This window comes from Pygocentrus nattereri, chromosome 10 (assembly GCF_015220715.1).
Source record: "Pygocentrus nattereri isolate fPygNat1 chromosome 10, fPygNat1.pri, whole genome shotgun sequence".
NCBI lineage: Eukaryota > Metazoa > Chordata > Actinopteri > Characiformes > Serrasalmidae > Pygocentrus > Pygocentrus nattereri.
Window position 1 is genome coordinate 27787387 of NC_051220.1, and position 21235 is coordinate 27808621.

At 39.5% G+C, this 21235-nt stretch overlaps 3 protein-coding genes across 3 annotated transcripts in view; 1 reads left to right on the forward strand and 2 right to left on the reverse strand.

Annotated features, from left to right (window-relative positions):
• Positions 1-5305: 5305 nt before the first annotated feature.
• clec14a (C-type lectin domain containing 14A) lies at positions 5306-7909 on the forward strand. The gene has a single exon (XM_017699816.2). The coding sequence runs from the start codon at positions 5400-5402 to the stop codon at positions 6561-6563; it is 1164 nt and encodes a 387-aa protein (XP_017555305.1). The 5' UTR covers positions 5306-5399; the 3' UTR covers positions 6564-7909.
• A 1002-nt stretch (positions 7910-8911) lies between these two features.
• On the reverse strand, positions 8912-10735 carry sstr1a (somatostatin receptor 1a). The gene has a single exon (XM_017699817.2). The coding sequence runs from the start codon at positions 10524-10526 to the stop codon at positions 9432-9434; it is 1095 nt and encodes a 364-aa protein (XP_017555306.1). The 5' UTR covers positions 10527-10735; the 3' UTR covers positions 8912-9431.
• A 1077-nt stretch (positions 10736-11812) lies between these two features.
• The window catches only part of ttc6 (tetratricopeptide repeat domain 6), a 51977-nt gene continuing 42554 nt past the window's right edge, over positions 11813-21235 (reverse strand). The window contains exons 28-31 of the mRNA XM_017699697.2: positions 20164-20316; positions 18310-18483; positions 17953-18178; positions 11813-13315 (exon numbers count right to left, since the gene is read on the reverse strand). Coding sequence (XP_017555186.2) covers positions 13158-13315; positions 17953-18178; positions 18310-18483; positions 20164-20316 — 711 coding nt within the window. The 3' untranslated portion in view covers positions 11813-13157. The remainder of the gene's footprint in view (positions 13316-17952; positions 18179-18309; positions 18484-20163; positions 20317-21235) is intronic.

Here is a 21235-nt window from a genome sequence, read left to right on the forward strand (position 1 = left end):
AAAATGTGTGGTCATGAGCCATTTCAGGGCATGACCTCATGTGATCACAGATGTTTTTACACAATTCACATGTGAAATTGGTGACTTAATTAAGGCCTGTGATGGCTAAGTGATGCACTTGCCATTCAAACAAGACGAGACAGAGATTCTTATATCACTGTTTCAAGTATAGCAGAGCACATGACATTCAAGCTTTACTTTATTCACTGAAAAGCTTTAGAAACCACAAATACACGATTCAAGCAAAATTTTTATGCCTGTGCAAAAAGGCAAAATGATACTTTACCTGGTTTTGTGTTGGTCAAATTTGCTGATTGTTGTTCATAGGTCAACAGAAGTAAGACCTCTTTATAATTACACTCCCACCACAATCCTAAAGTAAAATACAGTACTGTGCAAAAGTCAAGAGTCAAGAGACTACCCTCTATTTGTTTAATTTTCAGTCATACAGCAATTAGGTTATTCTTTTTTCAATGTCAGGAAAAAAGGAGAGCAACTAAATATTATACAAAAAAATTCAATATTTAGTGTTTACTAAACATGTTTGCCTTTATTAGACTTGCTTTCATTCTTTCAAAGAAATCTGCAAGGATATTTTTCCTCACCTCAGTCTTAGAAGTTGTTTGCATTTTCTGCTTCTCATGATCTGCAATCCCAAACACATTCAGTGATGTTGAGGTCTGGACTCTGGGGTGGTCAGCTCATTGTTCTGAGAATACCAGCGGCTTCTTTAGAGCCACAGTGTTCTTATAACAGTGGAATGATTCACAGAAACACCTGGGGATTTTTTCGGATCTGAAACAAGAGTGGAGCTTGATTTTCTACTCTCTCTCAAAGATGAAAGCTTTAAGCGCTGTTTATCTGATGGTGAAAGTTTGGGTGGTCTACCAGCTCTTACAGGGTTGTTAGGAGTCCCATTTTCTTCAAACATTTTTTGAACTGCAGTTTTGGAAACTACTTTGACTGTTCCTTTCTTTAAGTATGCAGATTATCTCATCAGTATAATGGATGTATCTTAATTTCTTCTGAAATACCTTCTTATAAAAGAAAAACATACTGCATGTCTGTATTGACAGGAAAGTAAATAAATGAAGGGTGTTCTCTGACTTTTACACAGTATGGTTGGAGTACAAAACCGGACACTGAACAGAACTGTAGTTCATAACATATCAGCTGTGAAATACTGTTTGCTGCTGATTGAGTTACTGTAGTTAGTGTCTTGGAAATCGTTAAACAACGAACTGCTGTTGAACACAAGCTGAAAACTCAGCAAGACATTCAACCAGAGAAGGACATGGTTGTTAGTTGAAATATGAATGGGAAAGCTCATAGTGCTCAACATGGCATCTGTTTACAGAGGAGGTCCTGCACTGCAGTAAACAGAACCAATCAGCTTGCTTGCAATCAGCGCAGTAGCCATACAAATCCAAAAACAACATGCTTTATGTGCATTATTGAGCCAAACACTACAAGCTATTTATGAGGTTTTGGTCAGATTTTATAGGTGGGTTCAAAGGTGTTTTTGAATTCTTAGATCTCTCCCAATTCAAAGACAGAGGAGTCTAGTCTTGGCAGGAAATAACTTCCCAGAGGAGTTGCCAAGATGGCTGTGATCTGTGGAATGACATGACTGTGGAAATATTCCGTCATTACTTTTATATTATAATATTGCAAGCTTTAGAAACAAAAATAAATATGTTCTATGTGAATCAATCAAATATTCTACAGCAATAAAATAGGGTGCTGAATAGGGTAATAGGTTGTTTCCTAATTTTACACTGTATAATCAGACATGAAGCATATCTGGTCTGAGATTATTTGCTAGTTTGATTTTTTGTTAGTTATTACACATATAGGAATACAAAGAAGCTGCACTTTGTGGAAAGGACTCTTCAGATACTTGATATACACAACTCAGCAGACGGACTGTGTCCATGCATGTGCCATGACTAAGATGGCCAGCACTTCCTCCTACACATCTGAACATGCTGAACATACTGACATCATTCATTATACAGTCACACAGCAGTGCCAGCTTCTTTGTGCCTGCTGCTCCTACAGCTCCATTACTAAAATAAAGCAATTAGCTCCAATACTGGCCAGAAATAAGAACTGACATCATATCATAGTATGTCTGTACAGCTAAAGACACTGAATAAATTCCAAACAATACCACTGCTTAGTCTCACTGACATCATATACCAATACGCCTACTGTTTTTTTTTCCCTGAAGTTCATTACATTACTCATTGCTACCAAGTGTGGTAAGAATGTAGGTCATTATACAATGAATCTGCTGTAGGACACAGACTGTAGATAACAGTGAAAGTTCCTGCCAGTTACAACAGAACAGACTGAACTCTCCAAATACACTGTTAACTTCAATGCTCCCTGTAAATGTGCTACATGACAGAAAACAGTCCCAGTACATGCAAATTGTGTCTTGTTCATATTTATGGTACTGGGCAAAAGTCGTAGGCAGCTAAGTAAATTGTTTTTTTTAATTGTTTTGCCAGTAAAGCAACTTTGAATTTTAGAATACAAACAGTTTTTTTTGTTTTCAAAAATAAAACAGAAGATCTTAAAGCTCATATTTGAGCTAGCAAAATATAGCTGCTGATTTCTCCCTAGTTCTCCCTGCTATTGTTTGGATTTGTTAATCACCAGCCCACCTGCTTTAACATAAAGAAGTACTGATTAGCCCAATTGGATTTTGACAGCTATACTGACATGCCAAAAGTCATCGGACAGGAACTAATATTGTGTAGGAATCTTTCTAGCCCAGAAAAGTACAGCAACACGACGTGACATCGATTCCACAAGTGGACGGAAGACACCTGGAAGGATGTTGAGCCATGCCGTCCGGATAGCCAGCCACAGCTCTGTGGTATTTGTAGCTTCAGGATCTTGGGTACAAATGGACCTCTCCACCACATCCCATAAATGCTGGATTGGGCTCATGTCGGGTGAATATGCAGGCCACACCATTCATCGGAACACTCCAGAATGCTTTTCAAACCAATTCTGGACAACTTGGGCCCGAAGGCATGGTGCATTATCCTATTAGAATATCCCATTATTGTGGGGGTACATAAATCCCGCCAAAGGCTACAAACGGTCAACAAGCAGTGAATCATAGCACTCACTGGTCAAGGACTTGTTTAAGAAGACCAGTGGACCCAACCCATGCCATGAGAACACACCTCACACCAGTATAGAACAACCACCAGCCTGCAAAATGCCTTGTTGACAACTGGGGTCTTGGCTTTATGTGCTCTGCGCCACACACTAACCCTTCCATCAGCCTGAAACAGTTGGTACGGTGACTCATAATACCATGGCACATGTTGCCAGTCCTCTAGCATTCAGTAAGCAACCTCACAAGCCCAGGTGAGGTGCTGTGTCCGATGTTGTGGTGTTAACAGAGGCACTCTGGTGTGTTGTCTGCTCACATATTCCATGGAAGCTAAAGAACGCTGCACTGACCTAGGGGATATGTGCATCGGTCCTCCTGCATTGAATGTAGATGTGATTTCTGCTGGAGTCGCTTGTCTGTTTGCATGGAGAATTCGAGCCAGACACCCCTTATGATGAGCAGCCTGCAATAACAGCCTGTAATGAATTCAGTGCTTTTGTTATGTCACGGAAACTCATTTACATGTACCTTACAGTTTAGCCCCACCCATTCATACTGAAGTTATAAGGAGTGTTTCAGCCCAGACTGCTTTTTGAATGGCACACAATACAGGACAGCCAATCAGAACAGTGCTCATTTACATGTATAATTTTCAAAAGCACAGTAATAAAACACTGTTTAATTCTAATGGATTAATTCTAATGGAGAGATAAAAGTACAAAAAATAATGTTTAATACTGACCATTAAATGATAGTATTTAGCACTTTTTAGCAAATATTTCATATTGATAGACCAGATAAATAACTTTTCAAATGTATTTTTCTCAGGTGCCTAAAACATTTGCCCTGTACTGTACATAGGCATGTCCTGCCGTATTACTGTTATGAGGGTTTGGCCCATAAGACCAGGAGATCCGCTGAAGTATTACTGTAGATAAATTCTGCTACGCCAACACATAATCCTAACCCCAACCTTAACCCCAGAGACCAAAAGGAAACACCGTGGATATTTTGTCTTTCCAAGTGAAAACTGCATTTTGTGAACAAAAGCATTCTTCCTCATGGGCTCCAGATGTCCCCACAAATTAGCATCTCAACATTGGTATTATATGATTTGTAATGAAAATGTTCAAATTTCCCTAAGAATCATTCATTTCCAGGTGACTTTATGTACTGTTGGAACTGAAGAAATGGTTTCATATTCTAAGACTCCATCACTAAGAAGATATACAACAATCTCACCATACATTTTCATTATTGTTCTTGGCAGGAAGTGATGGAGAACCTACTTAGTTGCCATGAGTTCAATATGTTGTTTTTTGCTCAAGGCTTTCCAGTGACTCGTTTTTCCTGCCACTCATAATTCCATTTCCTTTGCTTGTATCCCACCCCCAGCATTACCGAACAGAATAAGGCATTTCAATTGTGAGTTCACTTCCTGCCATTCATGGGCATTTCCTCCAGGAAGCATCTGGCGCTCCTTTACAAAGAAGCCCATCAGCCAGACAGAATGGTAAAGTAGCTGTTGGATATGGAACACTGCTTTAGGTCCCAAGAGAAGCATTTTACACACCTCCAGGAGTCAATCAGCACTTGTTTGAAACCATTACTGTTGAGTGTGAGATGAAGGCTGTTGTATGTTGCTACTGTACAAAGCATTCCCAAGTGAAAGGAGCCATGTTTCTTCCTGTTTTCCTCTCTCTGCTCAATTCTTCAAGCTATAGATCCATTACATGAAAGAGGATGGATTTGCTGAGACCCTCTCACCTCTGAATGTATTGTTCACTTATAGAGGTCTCACAATCATAATATTTCCTTTTAGGAAAGTGGCAAAAGTGAAATTGTCAAGCTAACCATGAGATTTCAGGATGGATTTTGGGTGTAAATTGCTTAAGCTAAAGTTTATGTGACCTGTGGCAGGGCACACTGTATTTTTCCTGCAGTTCTCCCTCTGTTTTGGGTTCATACATCACTCTGATGTGGGAGTTTGTCTGTGGGAGCGGGTTGTGAAGGCTTTGGTAACGCAAGCAGCTAATTCCTTTCAGAGTTGTTATTGTTTTGCTAAGCCAGCACGACCACCCTAGAGGAAGCGGGGCTCCGTATCAAGGCTGAGCACACTTCCTGCGCTTGTTGTCTTGGGAGGACCTCACAGGGTGGCTAAGAAAGTGCATACAAAGTAGATGGTCACTATGTTGCAGACAGTGAGAGCCAGGAGGCTGACAGAGAGGCACTGCTGACAGGACACGAGGCACAGGACAGAGCCATGGATTACTGGACTGGATTATATTTTCTCAACATTCTGAATGTCGTCTTTTGCACGCCTGATGCATTCTACACTGTAAACTTGGATTACTATTCATTTGAAAAAGCTCAAACATCCTGCAAGTCTGCCGGTAACGGTATTTTGACTGACATGGGCAAACCACAGGAAACTAAAAAGATTCTGAAAGCCATTGAGGACAAGAGAAATGAAAACTTAACTTCTTTTTGGATTGGCTTGAAGAAAAATAGGGCAGCGTGTGTTGAACCCAGGCTTCCACTCAAGGGCTTCTTCTGGATTGTGGATAATAGTACTGAATTTGAGGCTGATAAGTGGAAATCAGAACCTAAAAGTACTTGCACAAGTGCTCTTTGTGGACTGCTCTCAGTGAACTACAGTGGCTCTGCAATAGAAAGCTGGCAGTTAGATTCTGGCACGTGCAAGCAAACAAATCCTTTTATTTGCAAACATGAAGGACAGATTGAGAAGCCTTGCCCTGGACCATTGATAAATGGACCTTTTGACTCCATGCAAAAAACGAACGACCCGTACACTCTTCACGTTACTTGTAAAGACAACAAAACTTTCACACTGTCCTGTTCAACAACCACCCATGAATGGACACTGGTGAACAACCCCAAGACAGACATATCACGACTCTGTCTGGAATGTGAAAAGGGCTACGAAAAGAATGCAGGAGGAAATTGTGTGGATGTAGATGAATGTGAACAATTCCAACCATGCAAACATTGCAGTAATACAGTGGGCTCATACATTTGTAAATGTCCAGATGGGACAGAGGGTACAGATAAAAACTGTAAGAAGCCAAAAGAAACTCCCACTTTTATGACTAGCCCTGATAACACCGATTTCCAGGAAAAAACATCTCCCTCTTCTGTGGAGAACACGCCTCAACCACACAGTACAATTGAGAGCAGTGTTCACATCGAGGGCAGCACTGGAGACCTGTCAAACATCATCTTCCCTGTCATTATAGCTTTGCTGATCTTCGTGGTGCTAGTTGTGATCATTGCAGGCATTGTCAAATGCTGCCTCATAAGACGCTCTAAGAAACGGGCCAAGAAAAGGGCGGAGGCCTCTAAAGAGTCAATGGCTCTGAATGGATCGGATTCCATGGACAAGGTGAACGAAAAGGAGGTGTTCTAAGTGAGTGTCTGTATTTTTAAAGAACTCAGGAGCTCAGTGACAATGAATGTACAGTGACATCCAAAAATCTAAGACCACATTGTAAATCGATGTTTTAGAATTTTGGCCTTTGTACAAAAAAGTGTTTTTTTTTCCCCAAATCGCCTCCACTGAATTTTGTTCAGACATGGGGCTCAGGTGGAATTGATCTACTCATCATTGACTTACATAAACTTGAGAGGAGTTCATACCAGCCTAAGTGCACACTGCCAATAAAGCAAAATATGAACATATGGGGGACATATGAAACACTAAGGAATTCCAATATGCATGTATATACATCAAATATGATAACTTATCACTCAAATTATTTGCTGATCTTACAATATGTCATAAAAACATATGCAAAATATAAGCATGTTCACTACATCAGCTTGACTTTGAGTTTTACTCAGGAATCATAGTAATGTTTTGCAGTATGAAACAAGGTGCAGATGCCTGATACAAATATTATGTCCAGGAGTTCAATATTAATTTGGACAGATTTCAATTCATGAGGACTTTATATTCAAGCTGTTAATGTGCATAGGGGTCCAGTTATTATATCTCAACATTAATGTTTTTGTGTAGAAACTATCAAGTCTTTGCAATGGATTAGTCAGAACAACAGCTTATATATATATTGTAATAAGATTGAAATCTAGATTGGTCTACACTATATTTCCAAAATTTTGTAGACACCTGCTTGTCCAATTCTGAAATCAAGGAGGATTCTACTCTTTTAAAAAGGCTTTACACTAGAGGTTGGAACACTGCTGTGAGGATTTGACTGCATTCAGCCACAAGAGCATTAGTGAGGTCAGGTACTGATGTTAGATGATTGGTTCTGGATCACAAATGCCAACTCATCCCCAGAGGTATTGAATGGAGCTGGATCATTCCACAGCTCAAAGCTGGGACTGGGGGAGGTGATTTATACCCCCTTTAGCACACCCTTGGCATTGGGCATGATGACCTTAGACATGGTGTGGCTGCTCCAAAATGTTGCATTCTATTAGCAAAGTTTTTATAGAGATTATTCAAGCTGTTTGTGCACAATTGAGCACCTGTGTTAGCAACAGGCACAACTAAAAGGTGCTGAATACACTAATAAGAAGGGATGTCTGGATACTTCTGGACATAAGGTGTGGCTTAAAACCCACAAATTATAACAAAAGAAGAAAGTCAATGTATGTACATGTATAACATATCAAAGATTGTAATAACATGTGATAATGTCTTTTGCAGAACCAAATCATTTGAAGAGAATGTCTGAAATAAACCATGAATTCTGTGTCATAATAAAAATGCATGTATTGGCATATAAATTGGAGGGAAGAAGGCCACAAGTAAGCTGACCTGATAAAAATATGGCACATTAGTGAAGACACTCATTTTCCTGCACGCGTTTGCTTTAATGCACAGTAGGCGAGAAAATTAACACCACAGCACTAAACAGAACATCACAGTTCACAGGCTACAGCACTATTTCCTCTCATCTTTCATTTCCTTATTAGTTTGCCTACACTCCCTCAAATCATGTTGAATATTAAATATTTAGAGGTAGGAAACTCCCCAAATGGCATATAAGCCTTAGGGGGTTTTTATTTTCAATGCTTTTAATAGCATTTATAAAACCTCCTTTAGAAACAAGTGGCTTAAAGAGGAATGTTGTTCAAATGTCAGTGAATATTCTTACATAATTGCAAGCTATTTATGATGATACCTTATTGGTGTTTTAATACAAATCCTCTGCATATTCATCTCAGTGTCATAATCTCAGAACTGTTCTGTTTTGTTCCCACACAGAAAGAGATTTACTGAAAATCTAGGGCAGGCAGTCTCATAACACCCATCCAAATACATTCTCAGAGCTTTAGTGTAGCACTCAAACATATGGAAGCTCATTCCCACCAGGCAGAGGAGAAAGAGTCATCTATGGTTTCATTCTCCTTCTTTTTTTCTGGCAGCTGTATGTCAAAATATTCACTTAGTGTCAATTACTAATCACCAATGACATATTTTCTCAATACTGACTGAATATCTCCAAGAAATTATGCGTTTCTTTGATATATTGAATGCATATCTCTAAATAATGTCTACTTTTCTCAATACATTGACCCAATATTTCAATGTAATGATATTTTCTTCAAAATCTGACATAGTGTCTGAAAACAATGACTTTTTTTCCTCACGATTTAGAGATTTAATCTAAATAATAAGATCGTAAATTTGAAAAAAAGCATTGTGGTTATTACTTTGAAAAGTCAGTATTTTGAGATAATAAGTCATTTTTTTGACATAATAAGCCATTATTATGAGATGCTAAGTCATTTCTACACAGTAAATTGAACTTGAGAAAATAAGTAATTTTAGATATATTATTAAAATGAGACATTATTTCATTATTTAAATAAAGTCGGTCAATATTTTAAGCCATTATTTCGACATAGTAAGTCATTATTAAGAGACACTCAGTTATTATTTCCACACTATAAGTGGACATTCAGATATTATGTCGAGATATTAAGTCGTAAATTTGACATAGTGCTGCCAGAAAGAAAAGGAGAAAAGTCGTGGGCATGTTTTTCTCCTCTGTCTGGCGGGAAGGTCTTTCATACAGGCGTTACTGAAGCATTCATCAAATCGATTTTATAGATTCTTTTCTTTTAAGACGGAAGGCGCATAATCGCTGTTATCATGTCATACAACTTTAATAACGTCAGTAGAATTCGCGCACACACACACACACACACACACACACACACACACACACACACACAGATATGTAAAATAAAATAAATACACTTGTGATCTGGCGCTTTGTTCAGTCAGTAAAACGCTGCAGCACTATAGTGTTGTAGTTCTCGAGGTGCAAGTCCCGTTCCTGTACGCGCTGTCCGACTCCATATTGTCCGGCTGAAATTCGTCCACACTGTACCCCCGACTTTTCAGTGCTGTAGCGTAGTAGTCGATGGGCTCCTCGGCCGCGCTGTCCATCCACCGAAGGCACAGGATTCTTTGGAAGGAGCGTTTGAAATTGTCCGACAGGAATCCGTACAGGATGGGGTTGGCGCAGCTGTTGGCGTAACCTAAAACCACGGCCAGCTGACTGAGCGTGGCGTTATGCTGCTCCACGAACACGTTGACAAGCTGCACGATGTGGAAAGGCATCCAGCAGATCACGAACACGGTCACCACCATCATGACCATGAGTGTGATCTTCCGCTCGGACTTTTTGCGCTGCTGCCAGCCCGCTTTCAGGGCCACCACCCGCAGCTTGACTATGATCAGGACGTAGCACATGCAGATGGCAATTACCGGGAAAAGAAAGCCCATCAGAAACGCGTAAATGACGAACACGGCCATCCACCGGCGCTGCGGCTCGGGCATCTGCATGTTGCAAGCCACCGAGCCGTCCGAGTTCGGTGTAGAGGTGGAGAAGATGATGATGGGCAGGATGACCAGAATAGAGAACATCCACACAGCCAAGTTGACCATTTTGGCGACGGTGGGTCTCCTGTAGCGTGCGGCTTTTATCGGGTGCACCACGGCGATGTAGCGGTCAATGCTCAGCACGGTCAAGCAGTAGATGCTGGTGAACATGTTGATGGCATCGACGCTCAGAACCAGACGGCACAGGAAGGAGCCGAACGGCCAGTGGTGAAGCAGCGAGGAGGTCACCAGGAACGGCACGCTCAGCATCAGCAGCTCGTCCGCGATCGCCAAGTTCAGGATGTAAATGTTGGTGGCCGTTTTCATTTTAGCGTATCTGAAAATGACATAGATGACCATGGAGTTGCCGCAGAGCCCCACCAGACACACCACCGAGTAGACGAAGGAGATGAGGATCGCGCTGCCGTGAGACTCGCCGTGCGTTTCGTTGCTGGATGCGTTGAGGAACGAGCCGTCCTCCAGACTCCGGAACGAGCCGTTGGGCAGCATGCTGACCCTTACTGCGGTCTGCGGGTCAAGCGGCGGGAAAGTGACCTCAGATGCTCTCCGTTTGGCTCGGTCTGAGGTCCCCGAGGCGCATCCTCCTCTTCCTCGGCTCGCTCGCTCTGCAGCGTGGGATGCGTTTCAGCACCATGGAGAGTTACTCCAGCAAAGATCCCCTCGCAGTAAATTTAGAGCCGCAACGTCAGACGCTGCAAAGTGACGTGTCTCTGGGACTCAATAAGACAGCAGCTCTCTTCAGAACAAGTGCTGTTTCAAACGTCACGCCGTGACAACTTTACCTTCGTCTTTGTACAGATGTCACGACAAGTGATGTGCATGACCTGTGCTTTTAAAAGAGCAGCGCAAACAGTGTCTGTCTTCTCCCCCCAGCATTTTTAAGAAAACAGAACTGCTAGTGTTGATTTCTAACAACTTTTTGGTTTTAACAACTCTTTATCCAAGAAAAATAGTCATTTTAATCCTGACATTACAAACTAAATAAACTCAAGAAGACACTGCAAACTGTGAGCAACAACTTTATTGATTATACTGATTTATTTCAGTTCAGTAATATACCTTTTGACTCTGTTTTAGGTGCCTGGTGATCCTGGCTGTATGCTACAACAGTCACTGTCAGTTTTGACACTGAAAGTTCATGAAATTCATATCAAAGCAGACGAAGGAAGTTTCAGTGTTTTACTGCCACTCTGATGTTCAGCAAAGTATGAGTGAATTTGAAGACCGATAAGATTTTCTCCTAGATTTTTGGGTCTCACAGTAAAGCTCTGTATAGATTATCTACAGATGTTGACATTATCAGGTGAAATTCAGGTGAAAGGATTAGAATTTCGATCAGGGTGATCAGTTTTGGGTTTAGGTTCTGGGTTGCACTTAATGTTAGCTTTAGGGAAAGTCAAGGTAAATTCAGTAGATATTTAGTTGAATGTAAGTTGGAATAAGTCGTATACTAAGGATAATTAGTAAGATATGTATCTTAAAAGCATCTAAAGCATACAATCCAAATAACGTTACAGTTTTATTTATGAAAAATACTCACAAATCATTTTATGACAATTTTCTAACCTTTTTTATTCATTAGAAATAATCAAGCTGTTTTTGTTACTGTGCCTTTAAGACCGATATATGTAAATTAGCTCTGTTCTGATTTGCTGCGCTGTATTGAGCTTTATTAAAAAGCATTCCTTGCTGAAACACTTCTTATATCTTCATCAGTGAATATGTAAATGTTTTGGGACATCACAGTTGAACACATGCTGTTTTTTGCAGCTTAGTTTTGATATACAGACTATTGGACTGGATTACATAATGCATCAAACTTCTGTTTTTAAAAATAAAGGAAAGTATATTTTCTTCATGATGTGAGCCCTTTAAAACAGGCTTTAGAGGTACAGATGGTTCTAGACTGTTCTTATATGGTAACGCAAAATGTAAAAATGGCCTGATACCCCCCAAAATTTCCCTGACTCAATAGGAAGGTATGTATGTGCTGTAATACTCCTTTCTTAATAGCAAAATATTTTCATCTATTTGAGAAAAAATAAATATTATCCTGAAATGAGTCAGTCAGAAGTCTAATAATATTTCTATTTGTTTTTGTTCAGAGAGAAGCTCAAGTTGCCCTTGAAGTGTATTGAGCAAAACCATTACAGCTTTGTGTGTGAGAGGAGCAGATGGCTGTGTTAACACTCTTTCTCATGTTCTCTCTCTCTCTCTCTGAAAGATGGAGGGGAGCCAGGGCATTCTGCAGGTGTTATGCTGCTTCTGCTGCATTATGCTTTGCTTTCCCACCCATTGTCAATTTTCTTTTTGTTTATTTTGACTGCAATATTTCAGATACTAAAACAGCTTGATTTCATATGTGTTCAAGCTTAAAAGTAAAAAAAAATCTCTGTTGTTGTTACTACACCATAAAATACCAACTTTTGGTTCTCTAAAGGACCTTTTGAATGGATGGTTGTTTAAAGGAGCATTCCAGCTTTTTCCACTGGAGTACGCAGTCAATTACCACAGATAATCATTTTGATGCATTTCACTGTACTTAGAGGAGAAAACCCATTCAGTGAAAACCCATTGGCCTCTATTACAAATGTGGATTTGTGCTTTTATGGATTTCCTATTATTTTCTTTGTACAGGAAAAAAGCATCAGACAGATAATTGGTAATCCACTGTGTGCTAGAGATGTGATCGATTGAGATTAGTTTAAACAATGGTGGAGTATTCTTTTCTACAGAACCATTCATTGAAAGCTTCTTAAGCAAACTAAGGGTTCTTCTATGGCATCGCTCCAAAAAAACCTTTTTAATGTTTGATGAGTGTACTGTATGTCAATGCTATCGTCATGAGAAAGACAAATTTGAAAACAGGGAGGCTGCTGACAATGAAAAGGTACATACAATGCAGATTAAACTGTGGTGTTTGAATGTACCCATAAATGACACTGATTCTATGTAAGGGCAAAATTACATGGCTGCTATAGAACACAAGCTTTAATCACAAACACACTTTCAAAATCAGTCATTATCAAGTTATGCTGCTTATACAGCTCTAAGAAATAAATTACACAAATGAACACCAAAAATCAAACTGTTTGTGTATTCTGTCCTGAGGGGCTGCCATCACCTGTTGAAGAGACTTGCTTGAGGTTGCTGTTTAGCATCTTGGAGCTCCACTGCAGTTCTATAGTCTTTGACTGCCTGTTTGGTCAGCCCTAGATGACCACGCACATCTGCCCTGAGCTTATACAGCAGAGCATCATCAGGCTGAAGTTGAATAGCTACAACACAGAGACAGAATATTATTAGTATGAAATAGGGTTGGGTGATGGCAAAATCACACTATCACATAAATTAGTACAGCAGTGCTGCTTTTAAACATAATATTAAAAACTACTTTACTGTGCAAAAGTCAGAGAGCACCCTTCATTTACTTTCCAGGCTGTTAAGTAAAAGTTTTTCTTTTTCAGGAGATATTTCAGAGGAGATTAGATAGAAGATGCTTCACTTATGGAAGTAAAATAAAGTCAAAATAAGTTTTTCCAAAATTTCAGAACATTAAAAAATGAGAGAAAATGGGACTCCTAACAACTACGTAAATGCTGGTGGACCACCAAAACTGCCCCATTAGATAAACTGTGCCTAAAGCTTTCATCTTTGAGAGACAGAAGGAAGTCAAGCTCTACTCTTGCTTCAGAACTGAAAACATCCACAGGTGTTTCTGTCCATCCTTCCACTGTGAGAAGACAACATTATGGGTCTGAAAGGATGTGTAGATGCTAAGAAGCTGTTACTGTGAAAAATAAATTTTGCAAATCAATCAAAGAAGCTGCTGGGGTTCTTAGAAAAATGGACTGATCAACCTAGAGTCCAGACCTCAACATCACTGAATGTGCTTGGGATTACTTGGATCATGAGAAGCAAAAAAAAAAATCCCAACCCAACAGCCCCAAACTGAACTTTAGAGGTGTGGAACAATAACCCTGCAGATCTCTCTGAAAAACTGATTGCAATGATCCTGGAAAGAATGAAAGCAAATGGAGGACATACTAAATACTGAAAAATGGAAATAATTGTATAATTGTAATTTTATTGTTATATAAATTTATGTTAAACATATGATTTCAGATTTTTTCTCATGCTGAAAAATGAATCACTTAATGGTAGTTTTGACTGAAAATTAAATGAATGATGGTCTCTGGCTTTTGCCAAGTACTATATGAACACAATGATTTTTATATAAGGTTTCACATACTGCACTAAAGTAAATCCAGTTAGACAGAACTAATAATGATCTCTTTGTAATAAAACATGCAGCTGGATAAGTGTTCTTTGAGTACTGACAATATCCACAAGATTCTCAAAAATGTGCACTGTGGCATATGGTAACCTGCATGAAATAGACCTTTTTAAAAATATTATAAAAAATGTTCCTTGTTTAGTATCACCAACAAAATAATTCTATTCACTTACACTATGTCTTACTATTCTCTACAAAGAGTGTTATGAATGAGAGTGGCCTACATCATACAACTCCAATTAAAAACAAAATCTCCTCTGTAAATTCCTAAATATAGAGTGACAGTGGCGCAGAGGAGGACATTATGCTTTTCAACTCACGGAGGGGACAAGAGGGACGATTTAAAACCCATTTGCCTTGTACATTTCCATAAATTACCATCACTCATTCAGCACATTTACAAATGTTGTTTCCTGTGAAGCTTTATTTCAGAAGTGCGTGTGTATGTAAAACGGACTGAACATAAATGGGGGAAAAAATATCAATGTTTACATTAAGTGGACACTGCACACACATATTGCGTACACTTCTATATGCATAATCTACACACTAGGTACAAAAACGAATCATGCACTTGAAAATGTTCAAATGGAGAGTGATTAAGTGATTATTCAATTCATGAAGAGCAGACTCACTCACTGCAGCACCACCTGTTCACTAATATTCCTTCTGCTTTATTTTGAGACAAGGCAAATAACCAATCCTAATATCATTCTTCATATGATAAATATATAAAAATGTGGCAATTTGAAGCAGATTTTAACTTCACAGTTTTAGGTCTTTGTGCTGTTTGAGCAGATGCAGTGGAAAACTAGCACTGGGTTTACACTGTTACCATAGTAACCATCTGCCTCTTGTTTTACACAAAAGAAGAATGAGTGTCTTGGTTACATGAGCTGTAATGTATTTTTATTTCCTTTTTGGGTTTGGGGCAGACAGACAGGGTTCTGTTCCATGTTTCTGTGGAGGTGAATATGTTCACTGGGCAAAAAGTAACCTGCAAATTCAATAATAAGTGTAGAAAGGTGGCTGATGCAGCATCGGCAGACAAGGGAAGACAGCTGTATCATGTCTTCAACATCGCTCTGACAATCAATCTGACAGCTACCTCCACTTTGATATTGTTCATGTTGTGTCAAGGAAAGTTCATCAAGTCACAGACTATTAACATAACTAATTGACATCCATGAGATTAAGCCTAAGAATGGCTAATTTGCTGTACCTCATCTTAAAATGATACAAGAGTGACAGCACAGTGCATTCAGATAACAGAGGTTGGCAATATGATGATATGCTATTATTATTGTGATAAACTGTTACAATATGCTTTTCTGAGTATGTCACTGATATCATTAATACTTCCAGGACACTCAATAATGTACAGTGAGGAAAATAAGTATTTGAACACCCTGCAACTTGTTAATATTTGGTATAGTAGCCTTTGTTTGCAATTACAGAGGTCAAACGTTTCCTGTAGTTTTTCACCAGGTTTGCACACACTGCAGCAGGGATTTTGGCCCATTCCTCCACGCAGATCTTCTCCAGATCAGCCAAGTTTCTGGGCTGTAGCTGAGAAACACAGAGTTTGAGCTCCCTCCAAAAATTTTCTATAGGGTTTAGGTCTGGAGACTGGCTAGGCAACTCCAGAACCTTGATATGCTTCTTACGGAGCCACTCCTTGGTTATCCTGGCTGTGTGCTTTGGGTCATTGTCATGTTGGAAGACCCAGCCACGACCCATCTTCAATGCTCTAACTGAGGGAATACATGGCCCCAGTCATCCTCTCCTTAATACTGTGCAGAAAAACACCCCCAAAGCATGGTGCTTCCACCCCCATGCTTCACAGTAGGGATGGTGTTTTTGGGATGGTACTCATCATTCTTCGTCCTCCAAACACAGCAAGTGGAATTAAGACCAAAAAGTTCTATTTTGGTCTCATCTGACCACAGAACTTTCTCCCATGACTCCTCTGGATCATCCAAATGGTCATGGGCAAACTTAAGATGGTCCTGGGCATGTGCTGATTTAAGCAGGGGAACCTTCTGTGCCATGCATGACTTTAAACTATGATGTCTTAGTGTATTAACCACAGTAACCTTGGAAACGGTGGTGCCAGCTCTCTTCAGGTCATTGACCAGCTACTCCCGCGTAGTTCTGGGCTGATTCCTCACCTTTCTTAGGATCATTGATACGCCACGAGGTGAGATCTTGCATGGAGCCCCAGTCTGAGGGAGATTGACAGTCATCTTTAGCTTCTTCCATTTTCTAATAATTGCTCCAACAGTTGATCTTTTTTCACCAAGCTGCTTGGCAATTGTCCCGTAGCCCTTTCCAGCCTTGTGGAGGTCTACAATTTTGTCTCTGTTGTCTTTGGACAGCTGTTTGGTCTTAACCATGTTAGTAGTTGGAGTCTTACTGATTGTGTGGGGTGGACAGGTGTCTTTATGCAGCTAACGACCTCAAACAGGTGCTTCTAATTTAGAATAATAAGTGGAGTGGAGGTGGACTTTTTAGAGGTGGACTAACAGGTCTTTGAGGGCCAGAATTTCTGCTGATTGACAGGTGTTCAAATACTTATTTGCAGCAGTAACACACGAATAAATTATTAAAAAATCGTAAATTTCTGTAAAGCTAAATATTGTGAAGCGTGGAGTATTGTCAAAGTGTCTGACACGTTTTGTCATGCTATATTCTTGCCATACCACCCAGAACTTTCAGAAAATAAGAAGAAATAGTCACATCAAATTAAGTTTAAAATTCCTGCACAATTACATGGTTAATATGTAAACAAAGTCATTTAGAAATGTTTGATGTAAAATTCACCATTTTAAAGAAACCACATCAGAATTATTCAAAGGTGCGTTGATAGGAACCAGACGTTAGGGTTAGGGTTTGGGATAGGGTTAGGGTTTAATGCCACTATAATCTACCTCACAGAATGTTATTACATTAAATAGCTATGAAAATGCAGTTTTTAGATAAGCTTTGGGCCTAAAATTTATTTTTTATCTACTCATGACAGAGAGGTACATGCAGGATATTATACAGTCTTTAAAAAGGTGCCACAAAAGGTTCTTTGATGCCAAAGAAGAACCACATTTGGTTTCTGTCTGAAAAACTTGTCTTAAAAAGGAATCTGTTGTATGCAGAATGTTTTAATGAACCTACTCTTAATGAAAAGTTTCTTTTGAGAGCTTATGGATTCTTCCTGGAACTTTTACATTATGTGGTTCCTTGAACTTTAAAATGGTTCTTCACACTCATATATCTTTTTCACAAAGGTTCTCTAAAAAAACATAAATTGAAAGGTCTGTTCAGGAACTAAAAGTGATTCTTCTATGGCATCACTTAAAGACCCCTTTTTACAGCTCATATTTTTTCAGATTTGCTATTGTTTTAGCAGCAGACCTGTGCAGCTCCACTGGTCATTTTGGATGATTAACAAAATCTTTTCCATATTTGCATCATAGACATCACAACACCTGGTTCCCATCACATCTCACCATTGAGAAGAAGAAATCTGACTTTCAGATTAAACCTCTCTCCATGCCTGTTTACATCCCAAGAATTTAATTATGTAAACATTTTTAAATAACGGAACATTGTGTAATTGCCTACCTTGTGTATAGTCCCTCTCTGCTGCTTTGTACTTCCTGAGAGATAAGTACAGATTGGCTCTGTTGAAATGGACATGAGCTGAGTGAGGGCTGAGATTGAGAGCCTCACTGAAGTCCCTCAAGGACTCTGGAATTTTCCGCAATAGAGCCAGAGTGATGGCACGGTTCAGGATGGCCGACTCGTCACTGGGGTTGAGGTGAAAAGCCCAGCTGTAGTACTCACATGCCTGAGCAAATCCCATCCAACCACAGAGGAGAAAAACAGAGGAGAGAATGACACAGTGATTGATGCTCATATAAGCTTTCTAGCTCTCAACCTCAGTTTGACATGAAATTAGCATGTGCCCCTCAATTTTACCTGTTCAAACTGTCTGTTGTAGAAAAACAGGTTAGCCATATTGAAGAAAGCAAGGGCACATGTGGGGTTGAGGGAAATGGCTCTCTGATAGTCACTCATGGCGCTGGCTTTGTCTCCCATGAACTGGTTTATCACACCTCGGTTCGTCAGAAGCCGATCTGAGTTAGGATTGCACTGCAGAAAGGTAGACACACTTGTTCCAACCTAATAAAAAGGCTTTTGCATTTGGATTTTAATTTGGAAAATCCCAAGTTTAACATACTAGAACTCTTAAATGACATATTTCACAACTGAACAAACCCCTTTTCTTCTTATTACACATCATGTGTTTTACATGGTGAAAAGCAGATTGCACAGAATTTGTCTTATATATGATATACAGTGTTTTGCAAAAGTCAGAGACCACCTTTTATTTAATACATTTACGGGCACAACAGCCATTAAACACACCATTTGCCTTAACTACAGCTTCGATTTTTATCAAGAGACTTGCTTTCAGTTCTTTAAAGAAATCTGTACACATATTTTTCCACACCATTCAGTGATGTTCAGGTTTGAGCTCAAAATCTAGTCCATTGTTCTGAGAATACCAGCTGCTTCTCTTTGTCTATTTCCTTCTCTCAGAAACAGCTTCTTGACAGCTACACATCCTTTCAGACTCAACTTCGTTGAGTTTCCCCCTCATTTATGCAAGCAAATTATATTATATATGATCTCCTCAGAAATTTCTCCTAAAAAACTAATGGCCTGTAGTTAATATCTCCTTGGACTGAAAGTGTGATTAATGAAGTGTGGTCTCTGACTTTTGCCCAGTATGTTGAATTAAAGAAATACATACTGAATCAAAACAAGAATGACTGAACTGTTCTATTTTGTGCTACTCCTAAACAGCACATGATGCAGTGGAATATAAACCATGAAAAGCTTTGTCCTCAGCAACAATTCTATATATACAGTACTGTGCAAAAGTCTTAGGCACCCAAGACACATTTTCAGAGTCTATTTATTTGTGTAGTATGTGTTTTGTTTGCTGAGAAGAGTGTTAATATTTGAATAAACAAAATTTACAGAAAATTAATAATCCATCTATTTTCAAGCCGCTTCTCCCTCAGGGTCGTGGGGTGGTGCTGGAGCCTATCCCAGCGGTCATCGGGCGGAAGGCAGGATATAACCTGGACAGGTCGCCAGTCCATCACAGGGTAGACATACACAATCACTCACACACTCACAGCTAGGGGCAATGTAGCATGTCCAATTGGCCAGACTGCATGTCTTTGGACTGTGGGAGGAAACCAGAGAACCTGGAGAACATGCAAACTCCACACAGAGAAGACCCGGTCACCCAGACCCAGTCATCCGGCCGGGGAATCGAACCCAGGCCCTCCTCGCTTTGACGCGACAGCGCTACCCACCACACCACCATGCTGCCCATTAATTAAAAATGATTTATAAAAATAAAAATAAATAGTGATTTTATGGATGTTAGGGTGTTTAACCATTTTCAAACCTCTCCTCAAGGAAGCCCAGTATTTTATGTAGTTAAACAGCAACTCCTGGTTTGACCAATCAGTGCTTCATCAAACTGTGTTCATGATGTAATTGATGATATTAGCAAGTCTTTGTGGTGGCTGTGAAGATGTCAAGGAAAAATATGGACCCAAGAAATTCTTGCTACTTTTTATTGTTTTTATGTTTATTTGAATTATGAATAGGACTTTATTCTAATGTATATTGTGATAAAATCACTGCTGAGGTAAATTGTTTAAAATTTTGCTTAGATGCCTAAGACCTTCGCACAATACTGTACACACTTTTCAATCTCAAAATTAGATCAACTTCTTTGGGCACAGATACCTTCAGAGCATTGTTTATGTCCTGGAAGGCAGCAAATGTGTTCCCCATCTGCAGATTGACAATAGCTCTTCCCTCGTAGGCAGCCCAGCACTTTCGATTAACCTCCACAGCCACAGTGAACTGATTCCAGGCTCTCTGGAAGCATCCAAAAACCTGGTGCAAAGGCAAGGGATACTGGCAAAGCTCAGTAAAATCAATAACAGCATGAGGGGCAACAGGCACTTTGAGATATCACTGCCATGCCAAAAGGAAAAGCAGATAATGAGGGCAAGGATTGATTCAGTGAAAAGGCCACAGGAATCCAATATCTCTGTCCATTTGGGAACACATTTCCTTTGCACTTTGGGCATCATCCACCAGCATATTTGTGTTTTCCAGAATCAGTTGTGGATTTTGAAAAGTGGAAAGGTTCAGATGTGTTAAATGCCCTAAACAAGCAGATATAAAGCAGGCAAAATGAAAGCCATAGCAGACCAGAATATTTTGTACTTGCTTTATATTGGACTCTGACTGCTTAGTCCTTTCTTTCTCACACCTAGCAGAAAGCTTTTCAAGGGTAACATTATTCATTAAAACAGAGCTTCATATCTTTGCCAATGGATGATAAGGCATAAGTCTTCTTTGCTGCTGTAAATGCATTAATGAGCATACACTGGAAAACAGAAAGCTGTAGTGCAGAACCAACATTAAGGAAAAAGAAAAATGGGGAAAGCTTTGAAATGAATGCTGGTGACATCAGATGTTCGACTACATTATATGTGAAATTAGTTTAATAAGTAGAGCTTTGTTAACTATTTCAAAGTTATATTTATGACAATATGAGTCTATATGATATGATGGTTGCCCAATCTTATTCATAAAGGCCCAGTATGATGGAAGATTTTTTTAATCTAACTAAGCAAAAACACACAATTCCACTTGTTTAAACAGCTAGTTGTGAGTAGTAGCTAGTATGAGCATTCAAACAATGGATTAGTTGAAGTGAGACACTATCCTACATTTATTTAGATTCCAGTCAAAATGGCAGAAAACTGTGCTGACATTTTCCTGATGGTTCTTCTTCATGAAAGTA

Excerpts from the sequence above, each read along its gene's own strand:
- clec14a (XM_017699816.2), top strand. The coding sequence starts at position 5,400 with ATGGATTACTGGACTGGATTATATTTTCTCAACATTCTGAATGTCGTC.
- sstr1a (XM_017699817.2), bottom strand. The coding sequence starts at position 10,526 with ATGCTGCCCAACGGCTCGTTCCGGAGTCTGGAGGACGGCTCGTTCCTC.